General features: G+C 35.8%; 1 protein-coding gene across 1 annotated transcript; it reads left to right on the top strand.

Moving 5' to 3' along the window:
* The first annotated feature begins 466 nt into the window (after positions 1 to 466).
* Positions 467 to 5,709, top strand: LOC144450443 (tripartite motif-containing protein 2-like). The gene is made up of 2 exons (XM_078141044.1): positions 467 to 795; positions 4,089 to 5,709. Exons 1-2 carry the CDS (start codon positions 467 to 469, stop codon positions 5,707 to 5,709), a joined length of 1,950 nt encoding a protein of 649 aa, XP_077997170.1.
* The last annotated feature ends 8,089 nt before the right edge of the window (positions 5,710 to 13,798 follow it).

Below are 13,798 nucleotides of genomic sequence, written 5' to 3'. Positions count from 1 at the left end.
GTCTTGAATATTCGTTATTTCTCCAATGTGGGGAAATCAAAATATCCCATTCACCAGGATTCTAGGCTACTGGGCTAAGGCTACAGTAATGGGTCTTCTAGACTGAAAACTGTTTCAAAATTAGGAATTCAAGATTCAGTTTGTGATATTCAGGCTAGATCAGAGACTTTTTTAAATGCTACTTAGCTTGCATTCACCAGAAAAAACAGCATGTTGTGACAGATAGGCAAATCTTTTGGGTGTCAAAACTGGCTCAACTTTGACAGTTCACATACTATAAATTTTACATGTAAACCAAATTTCAGTTTGAATATTCCAAATATTTGCCTGTAGTTAATAATCAACTCATTGGTTAAATATTAGTAGCAACCTCCAACACTGACATCATTGGTGACCCCTGAATTAATATTCGAAAGCCAGGTCATGGAATTTATTATTTAACAACACCACCACCAGAACCCTCAATATGGCTGCTGAAATATCCACCAAGCTAGTCAACGAGATAGGAGCAGATTTCTTGACATGTAATATCTGTTTTAATCAGTTCAGAGAACCTAAAACTCTTCCCTGTCTTCATACTTTTTGTGAAATATGTCTTCTGCCGTTGGTTGGGAAAAAAACACTACGATGCCCGACATGTCGGAAACCATTGTCAGTACCCAAGGGTGGAGTCTCTCAACTGAAAACTAACTTCTTTATCACAAATTTGATGGAGTTGCTGAACAGGAGAGGAGAGGAACTGATCAAAAGTACAAGCCAAACTGAGGGATTTGAAGCAAGTACCAGTGCTTCAAGGTAACAACCAAATTATGTATACAATGAGAAAGATATGCTGATAACTGTATAGTAGAAGTAGATGAGAGCAAAGGTCATTGATGTGGAATGTATAGCATACATCAAATTAGACTAAGTCCCTTGCAGAAGGAGTACAGAACTCGATTCTGACATCGTCCCTAACCACCTGGATTTCGCAGGACAGAGAAGGAAAGGTGCATTGTCAAAATCGAGTCCTGACTAAATTATTCCACCTGCAAGCTGACTAGCATCAAGCAGAGTATGCATAGCAATGTAGGATTCATGCAGTCACTTGTAAGCTTAAGAGTAATCCATAAATGTACTACATGCACAAAACAATTGCATTATTATTCCTATTTAAGATCATTCATTAAATGTTAAACAATAACCACAACTTTGAGGACAATGAGCTATGAGTCACAAAGTGCATAGAGTCATGATAGTATATTTTATTTGCCATAAATTTCATTATTTATTATAAAATTGCGTATAAATTATACATAAGATATGGCCAAAAGAAACACATAAAACAGACAAACATTATATAGTATTTAAGTCAGTTATGAATATGTTAAAAATAGCTAATTATGTATAATGTTTTTGTACTAAGACATCCATTGTATTGACTCTTATAACCAGAGACTGTCACAGTGGTAACTATAGGATGACTATCATAAAAAGAACTTTTGTCAAGTTAAACATTCTACTGTAACTATGGAATGTCATTCTGATGAGGATCATTGACAGCAGACAGATTAAAAGCTCAATGCTGTTTACTACATTGAAGTGGTATATGGGGAGTTGTATATAGCCTTTGTGAGTCATTCTAGCTGTTAGTCTGGATCATGCCAATGGTCTCCAAACCACGGAGGTGTAAATCATAATGATTCCGTATAGGGACTAGACTATTCAAGCAGGTACAACAAACACAATCAATGTCCCTACAGAAGAGATTTCCATTTGAGTACATTTCTGAATAACTAAAATGAATAGTGGATATTTCAGCTTATAAGGCTTGTGTCTTGATGTCTAACTGTGATATTAATTAAAGATGCTAAATTTTGGAACCAAGATTGCTCAGTAGCATATTATCTCCATAATCCACAAACAACTTAGTCTGGATGCCAACATGGTCTCTCGTAAATCGTAACGACACTGTATAGGAACAAAACTACAAACAACTATGTGTGCATTTTGTTAATATTACAATCTGTCTGGTGTATTTAGAAAAATATACATTTATACAATTTTGCCAAATTTATTACACAACTTTCCAATAGTATATAATGACACTGCACACTTGTCTGAAATTTTGGGTGAGCATACAACTAACTAACCTGACAGAGGAAAAGCTATAAAGGCTATAATCTCAGCCCACAAGTGTCTGTGGTTGTCGTACTTTGAACCTTGAATAACAACAATCACACCTTAGCAACCAAAGATTGTACACAATTTGAGTCACCATATGTTATGCTGTATCTTCATCAAGGTCACTTCATACATGGTCTGCTAAAATCAAGGATTACTATAAAAGGGAAGTTCACAATCAAAAAATAAAATGTTAGAAGTCAATATGTGATTTGAAATTTTTGTAAACCTGCAGTTAGAGCAATCAAGTTAGATTGTTAAAAAGCTTTCACCAAACTGTATTAATCACTTGACAGTAAATCAATAAATCTCAAGTTAACTAGTCTTTTTATTTGTAGTTGTAAAGCAGTTCTGAAATCCTGTTCATGTGTAAACACAAATGATTAGTTTTGCTGCCAGAAGTGTTTACTATAATGATACTCATGGTATATGCAAACATGGAAAGTTATTTACAGGACATATTCCACAAAAGTGATTAATTGGTTCAATTGCAGTTACTGAGTGAGAGGAATTTTGTATGTGTTACCCCAGAGCATTTTGGCTCCCAATGGATGGAACCGAATCGAAACCACCCCCCTGAGGTAGTTTCGAACCGGTTCAACTAAACCGGTTTACAACCGATTTAAGGGCATATGGGGACAGGAGAACTGAATTCGATCCGAATCGAAACAGGATCAGAATTTGTGTGGGGACAGGGTTATTATGATGTATTGAGCAGTATAAAATCAACTTGACCACAAATTGGTCACTGTTTATCAGCAAACAATAAGAACACTTGACCATACATTAAAAGTTAGAATTTTACAAGTCTTGATTTTTGTGAAAGGAGCTGACATAAATACATTACAGATTTTTTAAAACATAGATAAATTGTTTTGTCTTTTTACAAAAACAGGCTTCTGTAAAAATGGGAAGTGAATTTGTCCAGAGCACTTCACCTGCATGTCTAGTGTCTTTTTTTCACACTTACATGTTTAAGAGTTTGAAGGACATTTTATAAGATACACAAAAGCTAGTGAAACTTCTTAAAAGAGAAAGGACACCAGATATGCAAATGAAGCACCAACTTACACCATATATGCAAATGAAGTGCCAACTTACACCATATATGCAAATGAAGCACCAATTTACACCATATATGCAAATGAAGCACCAACTAACACCAGATATGCAAATGAAGCACCAACTTACACCAGATATGCAAATGAAGCACCAACATACACCATATATGCAAATGAAGCAACAACTAACATCATATATGTAAATGAAGCACCAACTTACACCATATATGCAAATGAAGCACCAACTTACACCATATATGCAAATGAAGCACCAACTTACACCATATATGTAAATGAAGCACCAACTTACACCATATATGCAAATGAAGCACCAACTAACACCAGATATGTAAATGAATATCAACTGATACCAAAATGCAAATGAAGCACCACCTCAGGGATCAAATGAATGTCTGCCGAAAAGCCACATTCACTTCTGTTTGTCACAAAAAATGATAATCCATGCCAAACAAAACAAAACAACATCATTGAACTTGGTTTATAAACATTATCAATGTATTATGCATCAAGGCAGCACAGACTGAGTTACTATCCTTTTATATACTGCAGATAACACTACGCTCTCGGACACTCCTAAAGTTCTGAAACTTTTCAACATTGTTCCTGTGGAACATTATGTCAATTATACAATATATCTTAACAGGAATGTTATTTGTCCTAAAGCAGCTTAGCCTAAACATCGCTTAGGGTCCTAATTAACACATACTATTTAACAAATCTGCTACATTCCGGAAGACCTGCCTTTACAAACTGTCATCAGTCTGTAGTTGGATGACTAGAGTCTAGTTTCATAACAAAACTATTAATTCTATTAGTATATTCCTTTCTCCATTATAGGTTGAGTTTGATAGATGACCTGCAGCGCAGTGGACCAGAAAACTATGCCACCATCCTAAAAGGCAAGATCAAGGAGCTACAGGTTAAGGAACAAGAGGTAGAAGACACAATCACTTCAGTGGTAGTCATCCAGTCAGAGTTGACAGAGAAATTAAAAACTGAAGAAAGTAAAGTAACTTTAAAATCAGACGACATTGTCAGAAAAGTTCGAACAGAAGAACAAAAGCTGACGGAGCAACTTAACAGTAACTACACGCAGAAAGAAAAAATCTTAAAAGATCACATCCAGAGACTTGAGAAATTGCGTACAAACATTACAAGCACATACAGCTACTTAGAAACACTGGTTTGTCAGGGCAACACTGGTAAACTTCTGTCAACACAACAGGCAACTATTAAATGCATCGAAGAGCTCATCGCCATGGAAATAGCCCCACAGAGCAATGAGGACCTTTTGACCTTTCAACCTAAGGATGAATTCTCTGAACATGGCATTCTGGGAGTGTTGGAATCAGATGTGTCTGTATCTGATTTTACTGTCACAGTAGAAAATATTCCAACTCAGCTCTTTAAAGGAGGATCAGCAACTATACTAATCTCCACTAAAAACTCTAAAGGAAAACTTGCGATGACACACAAAGAGATGACAGCAAAGTTACAAACACCAGATAAACCATGGGAAAGGATTGCTATCACAGACAACAGAGATGGTACCTATCGACTGACAGTTTGTGGAGAAACTGAAGGCAAGTGTAAACTAGCAATAAGGTTAGGTGGAGAGTCAATCAAGGGATCGCCATTCAATTTTCCAGTCGTAAAGGGACTTGTGAAGAGACTCGGCAAGTACGGTACATCACAAGGTGACTTTAATGATCCCTGGGGCATAGCGATAAACAAGGATGGAAACATTGTGTCGGCTGACAGGGGTAACAAAAGAATACAAGTGATCGACTGGGATGGTAAATGTAAGAAGACGTTCCAATTCACTCACTTCCACAAACCGTTCATTCCGTGTGATGTTGCTGTATCCGATGACAACACATACTTCAGTCTTGACATCAGCAACAAACAGGTTGTCGTAAGCGATGAGGATGGCAACCCTATCCGATGTTTTGGCCAGCATGAGCTAAAGAAACCAAAAGGAATCGCCATCAGCCCTTTGGATAGTGCTGTTTATGTCACTGATAGAGCATATAATAGCTCATACATCAGGATATATAGACAAAATGGCAGCTATATTGCCTCCATCAGTTGCAGAGGGAAACCAACCACCTGTTGCTTCAACAATGAAGGAACTCTATACGTTACCGATAAAACAGTCCTTGATTATCAAGGCATCAAAGTCTTTGACGCCAACTTTCGTTATCTTCGTAAGATTAGAGATATTGGCAAAGACCAGCTGTTCCACAACCCAAGAGGTGTCGCAGTGGATGAGGATGGATACATCTATGTATGCGATGAACACAGAATCCTCAAGATTAGTGGTTCTGGTGAATTCACCTGTCGTGTTGACTGCCATAGCGATAGACTCTCGTACCCTTCCGGTATCGTGGTCACGGATGATGTTCCTAGAAAACTGATTGTGGCTGACAAGGGAAACCATTGTATCAAAGTGTTTGTCTTGTAAGCATCAATTGACATTGATCATGAAAACAATGACATTGTAGTTTACATAGGTCATGTCACTACACTGTTTACATCGTGACCTTGTACTAACAGGCCTATATGTACCAGCTGCTTACAGATAAAGTTACACTGCAGTAACAGGCCTGCACTGTTTACAGATATAGTGACATTGCAGTAACAGTAACACTAACACTGTAACAGCTAGGTCACTGTTTAGAGATACAGTGACATTGCAGTAACAGCCATGTATCATTGTATGTACTAGTATTAACACATATATAATTGTAGATCAGGCCACACATACTGGTTACAGATCTCAGTTAATATTGCAGATCAGGCCTGTGTGTAACTGTTTGCAGATACAGTGATATTGTAGTAACAGGCCTGTATGCATGCACTGTTTACAGAATACAGTTACATTGCAGATCAGGCATGCACTGTTTATTGATACAGTGCCATTGCAGTGAAAGGCCTGTATATGCACTCTTTACGGATCATGTAAACACTGATACTGCAGTAACGCCTGCATTCACTGTTCATGTAACAGTGACATTGCAGTAATACTAACCTGACTGTTTACCATGACATTGCAGTAACAGTGACTCTAACAGACCTTAAATACACATATTACTGTCACATTGCAGGAAGACTCTAATGGGCCTGTATGGACTATTTACACCGTACAGCATTGCAACATTGCAATACTGACTGCCATGACTGCAGAACATACTGTTGGAATACAACCACCTTACAGAAACTAATATCTCAGCAGAAAGATGTATGTTAAAAGTGATAAAATAATGGATGTCCATAACAAACTTATTAGCCTCAATAAATATAAATACATGATAACAGTTTATAGTAACAATAACATGATAGTATGATTATACAATTGTGAAAATAGCAACAGTTGGAATAAACTTAGGAATAATGAGAAAAAAATAAATTTCAGTTCAACCTGCACTATGAATTTACTTTCTAAATATATACTGAAAACTCTCTCTTAAAGTTACTAAGTACTTGAATATAGAAATCTTACACTTGTTCTATTACTTTGGCTATTTTCAGTTAAAATCAAGTCAAAAATCAGGTCTGATCATACAAATTTTTGAAAAAAGATATCAAAATACATCAAAATGAAGCCATCTTAGAATCTAACATGGCCACAGAATACATCAGAAATGAAACTTTAAAGATTTCTGATGTTTTTGAAAACAAGATGATAAAGCCCAAATTTCCTTTAATTTTTCAAAAGGACCATGCAGGAACAAGTTTTCATTGGTTTGAAAGGATTTTAAGAGCTTTGACTTCCAGGCCAATTGGTCCTAAGGGCATAATCTAGCATAAGGGGGAACACCATGCCAGGAAATAGAATGATAGTGTTTAGTTGTTAGTGTCATACGTATGTAAATTAGTAGCCATAGCAATGCACATAGCTAGTCCAGAAACTATCCGTGGCTTTGAATCTGAAGATATCCTTCACCATGTCTAGAGGAACGAGAAGCCGAGATAAATATTCATCCATACAGCATTTAACATCATGCATGCATGTGTTAAAGGGGAACGCCACTCCAGGAAATAAACTTCATTGTATTTTCATAAACATTTGGTTCTGGAAAATCATTTCTGAATCGTTATTTCATATCATATAAATTTTGCAAGATTGCCGAGAAACACCATATTGAAACTCTTTTTCAGCAATTGTTCTTTCAGTGATAACACCCCTCTCATGGGACTTTAACAGAAATACATATTTATCAGATGTTCATTACCAGTGTGCCCTCTAATCCAATTTGACACGTCCCCGATGCACACAATTTCTACTGATACACACAATTCGAGTGACGCACCAAAATTTGGTGTTCTCCTATCTCTTACTATGTGGCAACTCACAAGACAAGCGACCTATCGGTCAGAATAGCTCCGCCGTTTTTTTTTTAATTTAATTTTTTATTTTGGTGACATGTAGAAGTGGTTCAGGTCTTCAGCTCTTCGAGTCACTATGCAGTTTTGTTTTAGCGATGCAATAAAGTGGTTAGTGGTTTCATATGATGTCTCACTATAAAACACATTTTACACAGAAGTTGGTAATGTATTGTACTTTTATACCATAGTCACCATTTTATAACAAAAATCTACTGTTATGAAAAATTGCACAAAATCTCAGAAAAAAATGACTGGGAAATGCACACAAGAAAAAGAAAAAAAGAGGATTTTGAGGTTGGCTATAAGTAATTCCAGTGTCTTACAGCTGTAACCCTGGAAAATTTTAATGAAGAATGAAATAAACTAGGGATCTAAAATAATTTTGAGGCAATTTGAATTTCAATTTTCTAACAAATTTACAAAGTCAACAACATTCAACTTGTTCTAGTTGTGGTAGATATATATAGGGAAGAAATGTATTAATCGCCATCTTAGTTTCCGTACGGCGACAATCTCAACTACCCGGAAGAGAGTCATTCTCAGCCATACGTTACAGTGGTAACACTCGTTCATGTTCGGTTACCTTTCACAAAGAAAACACAACGAAATGGTTGAAATGATCTTTTTTTAATTTCTTTTCATCACAACAACAAAATCTGCGTGATCAAAAGTGTTGTAAACTAAACCAGAAAGAATTATCGGACTGGCTAAACTTCCCGATGAACTGGAAGGTCCTACTACTTCCAAGTAAGCCTCGATAGTACTATAGTACGTGAGAAAATCGTCTCAAACTAGCGATACAACTTTCAAAATATAACTTGACATGTCTTCATTTGTTAGAGTTATACAATTCAAGACGGGTTTTCACTCGAAAACAACAATTCTGTGAATAATGACAGTGACACTCTGAACGCAGCGATTTCTCGGACGATGTTACCACTGTAACGTATGGCTGACAACGACTTGCTTCCGGGTTAGTCCCTCGTGCATACGGGTGGATTGTCGGCGATTAATACATCGTCTGATATTTTAATTCACAGTGTTTTTTGTGACCGGCGCCTGTCAGCAGACTCTGCCATTTTTTTCATCATTCCATTGTATTTAAACCTTGTACTTGACATTTCGCAATATTTATAATTCTCAACAAAATACCTCAACATGCCTCACTTCGCTCGTACTCAAAGCAGCCCCGCACGTAGTCCTGCTTGCATACGGAGGAATTCGGGACTCGATTCTGACAATTGTCCCTCCCCCTCCGGTGTTTAGAGTCAAGTCAGTAATACAGACTCGTGCACCCGAGGACTACCCCGCGCGGTATGATCACTGACACTGATGACATGAGAGAACCTTTTCGGATTTACATGTAAAACGGGGAAAGATACGCAAAACATAATGCAAAGTCTGAAGCCAAATTAAAGTTGTAATTATTTTAATTATTTTTACTTGCCAAATATTTGCATTTTGGAAAGGCAAGACACGTTCATGTCGTTTAACTTTACATGTGAACTGTCGGCCATATTTAAACTTCAACCGCATGCCTGGCATGCCCTTCCTTACGCAAGTTGTCTGAATTCTGGTTCACTGTCATTCCAAATTGCACGACAATATAGAATTAACCACAAGTTACATGTTATCTGAAAACATCACACTTTTATAGTGGGTCTGAAGTGTGATTTTAGTGAGTACTAAGAACGTCCTGTGTTGATACTCAAGATACTTGCTGTGGAAAATCGCTCGGTCGAATGAGGTCACCTTCAGCTTCTGGTCGAATCAGGATAGAGTATGCAAATGAGGATGTTGCGGATTGGCTGATAATGTAGAAGGGTGCAGAATTGGATTTGAAGTTTACAACCCTGTTTCGAACAAACGCTTGTCATTTGGGCGCCCAATGCGTAGAATTATGACTATAGCACATATTACATTGCTTGTTTGACGTCAATAGTGTCTTTTGAAAAGTGGCAGTTTACTTAAAGTCTCGTCGACTGATTTCCAATATGGCGTCGGTCATTATGCTCATTAACATATTCATTTTTTTTTCAAATTACAAAAAAAAAATCATAAAAAATAAAAATGAGGATGTGCTGACTTGAAATTAACAAATCTGAGTAAGCTACCCCCTGCGCATCAACACGCCAGATATCAAAGCAATCTAATAAGAGGTTTTCAAGGAGTTGATGAAAATGACATTTTATGAAAAAAAATCATAAAAAATTGAAAATGGCACAGATCAACTTGGCATGAACAAATCTGAATAGCCTCCCCCCAGGGAACATGCACACCAAATATCGAAGAATTCCGACTGTCACTTATGGAGTAGATAGTAAAAATATAAAAGTTTGACGGACACCTATGATTCACTCTACTCTCTATACCTCAATACCCACCTATACCTAAAGCTACGCTTTCAGCTTTCGCTGACAGCGGAGCTAAAAAGCCAGTTTTTATCATTGTCACTCACAACAACAAAATTTGGCTATCATTACAGGGCACATTGTTCATTACTATCTAAGGTAATAAGCACTTAGGAGTCAAGTAAGAACAGTAGAGGTGAAATAGAGTTTCCATTTGGAGTTTCTTGGCAATCACATGAAATTTTATGTAATAATGAAACGACTCTACAGAACCAAAATCTTATGAAAATACAACTGTTTCCTGGAGTGGTATTCCCATTTAAACATTCAATCATTACAACAATTTACATACCTTAAATAAATCATCTTATCAAACTGTACAATGTATATAGAACTATCTTGCCACTCTCTCTTGTAGACTTAGGCTTTGGCGATGTTTGAGTAAACTATATTTTTATTCTAATTTCATTTACACCGTTCTTACAACATTTTTAACCGATATCTAAATATTATGTATTACAAGAAACTAAAAACACTTGGATGCCTGAAAACTCAGTCATGAATTTTAAGATTTATTTTTTATTGAAAGATCTTTAATGTCAAGATCTCATCCATGAAAGTCTATTGTATCAAGTTTAGAAAGGTCATAGGGTCTGAAAATCTATTTATGACTTTCACACCACATAATGTGTCTTGTAATATCAATTGGCAAGTTCACATTGAACAAGTTATGTTGACTCAGAGGCCACACAAATTTTAACCTCAGACTTTACAACAAGTGAGAACAGTGTAAATCGGTCCAGAGGTGGGTTAAGGTTGGCCAGGTACAAGTGGGAAGTTTAGGACCAACCTAAGTTTTATATCAACACATCTTTTTCCATGTGAGCACATTTGTGTCAATTACTGATTGAAACAAATGGAGATATTAATGATGTAATATTGAATGACTTAAGTTGAAAGGTACTGTGATTTACATCAATTATGACGCAGGTACAAAATACAATGTGACTGCTACCCAAACACCAACTTATCAGTTTTATGACTTGTGTAGCCTTTGAGTTGACACAGTCACATTTGTAATATGAACATGGTAATAGTTCCCTGACTGAAAGACGCTTTACTATAAAACTTAGTAGGCTTAATCCAAAATTATGCATTCTGTCATCGTGAAAGCAATATTGAATACATGATTTAATTGTCTGCATCCAAAATTGAATGACAACATACAGAGTTGCCATAGTTACTATTCTATACCTTAGTTAAATTTTGTATAAGTCATTTGTTCACAAAGCATGACATTCATAATACAATCTTAAAGTTTGTTTAAATTTTTAACTTATAGAAAGCACTTCTAAATGTATTCGTCTTCTATAATCTCTACTCATTTTATACATACCAGTAGCATACTTTATATTCAGCCTGGCTTTTTAAGACAGATTTTAAACTTTTTTCTATTGTATTTACCTAGTCGTTAATTTTCTGGTAACTTTCTTTGTGAAATAGCACCTAAATCGTATGCAAATAACAGTGTATATGCAAATCAGAGCAAATGATTATTGATAGAGTATATGCAAATGACATTAAGTATGTGTAAATGACACTAAGCATATGCAAATTACCCCAGTAAATGCAAATTATGTAAAGTATATGGAAATGACATTATATGCAAATGAGTATATATATACAAATGAGTCAATATATGATATATTCTTGCAAGCCCAAGCATATGTATCTGCTGAAGTAACAAAATATGAAGCAGGTATATTTTAGATGTACGTTAATTGGAGGGTACATTTTGGATGGTGTCATAAAGAGGCCTGTCACTTTACGACGTATGTTGTTTGCAAATGACACCTGGAGTTTGTGGAAATAACTTCAAGTGCATGCTAATTAAACCAAACATATGCAAATGAATCAAGCATCTACAAATTAATAAAGTACATGACATCATGTATGTACTACTTAGTCTGTAAGGTACGCCATGACGGAATGCCATCACACATCGATGAGAAGAGGCCGGTGAGGGTGGAACGGCACGACATATCTTACAGTCTCATATGTACTGCCATTCTAACTCAGACCACTATATACAGTGGTCTGAGATTCTAATGAAGTCACACAAATGAGTAGTTCAATATAAAAACTACCTCTGTTGTTATTATATACTTATCTGTTTATACTATGTGTGTCAAGTAAACATGTTACATTGAAAGATCTATCATTGCTTCCACTTCTAAAGTAACCACAAGCTACTCTACTTATGGTTACATAAGCATAAACTGACTATGAATCTTTCAGTCTATCTACTGGTAAGAATTTAAGCAATGGCTATTTGATCTTTCAAATTCAGGTGTTTAAAACAGTTGTCTGGTATTGCTATAGAAAAATTTTGTCCAAAAACAAAATCACTTTTTAATCATTGAATATGGCTCAACTGATATATGAATTTAAGAACCTGGAATTAATCATGGTTCTTTGATTTAAAGTCTTGTCTGTACATGAGTAATTATTGAAGATCAATAAATTTCCTTTACATGTATAGATGTGTCACTTTGTCCGTGTTTCAAAATATACCGGCATGTGTACTGTGATGTGTTTCTGCTATTCAAAGGTAATGAAACCCCAGAAACAAAAAGGGGTAAAAATGGCATAATTTCCCAGAAATCGATACTATTCATATTATATTTTTTGAACCCTGGCAGATTTTACCCACTGGGCCACTTGTAATGAGTAACCTTTAAATAGCGCCATCACAGGTGAGTTTCCTGCTTTGAACTTTAGAGCAGAGGGTATTTTCTGATCAAACCAGGAAGTTAATATCAGGTCTGTCATTTATGAGATTTTATTCATTTAAAGTCATTTGAGTCTACTAAAGTTAGCTTAATCTAAAAGTGGTGTTGTTGACAAGATTCATTTACAAGTTTTTAGAATTTATAGTCTAGATACTATATGTGGCCTCAATCCTCTTTGGGGGTCAGATCTCTCACACATCGTCAAAGTACTCTAGAGTGAAAACATAGCTTGACCAAGTCATGCTGACAAAAGTCATGTCAACATTAACACGCACTGACAGACACTTGTATGCAATTGGGCAATTCATTTTTTTTAAACATTATTGTGATATACAAATTATATTTACATCATAATGCCACCTTCAAGTTTGACAGTGAAAGATGTACAAATTAACAGTCTGAGACTATAGTGTTGTGAGCATTTATCTCGGATGTTTGTCAGATCCCAATATGTACAATATGACTGTATACACTGTGATTGTATTACAACATCATGGTATCTGCATCTAAGGTAGACACAAATTAAACCCATATTTGCAACATATTGATATTTAAAAACTATTAATGAACCTTGGTGTGATTACACTCTGATAGCAATTTTCCTCAAATGGCTGTAGTTCAATCTCATTCAGTGTTTACACTATCTTGATAACAGGGTGATTATATTCACATAACTAAGGCACTGCTAGTACCCACTTTTGTAATCAAATAATTGTCAACAAAAAGTTTTAGATATATGTCTAGCTTTAATAGTTTGTCTATAGCTTGATTTGCCATGACATTTACACTTTGTTTATACACAAAGAATATATTAAATACTAGACACAGAACTAGATGATAGAGCAACAATGCATTCATTTGTTCATATTTTGTTTTGTCTGTTATTTACCATTTGCCACATCTTGATTTGTGTTCTCTTTCACTCCCAATACAGACACTAAATAACGATGTTATCCAAAACTCACCTCAAAGCGCAAATTGCACCAGACAATATTACTGAGGCAGCTCTCATTCAGGTCAA

This window comes from Glandiceps talaboti, chromosome 20, assembly GCF_964340395.1.
Source record: "Glandiceps talaboti chromosome 20, keGlaTala1.1, whole genome shotgun sequence".
In the NCBI taxonomy this organism is placed as follows: domain Eukaryota; kingdom Metazoa; phylum Hemichordata; class Enteropneusta; family Spengelidae; genus Glandiceps; species Glandiceps talaboti.
Note: the sequence above shows the minus strand (reverse complement) of the source record. Positions and strands in the feature narration are given on the sequence as shown.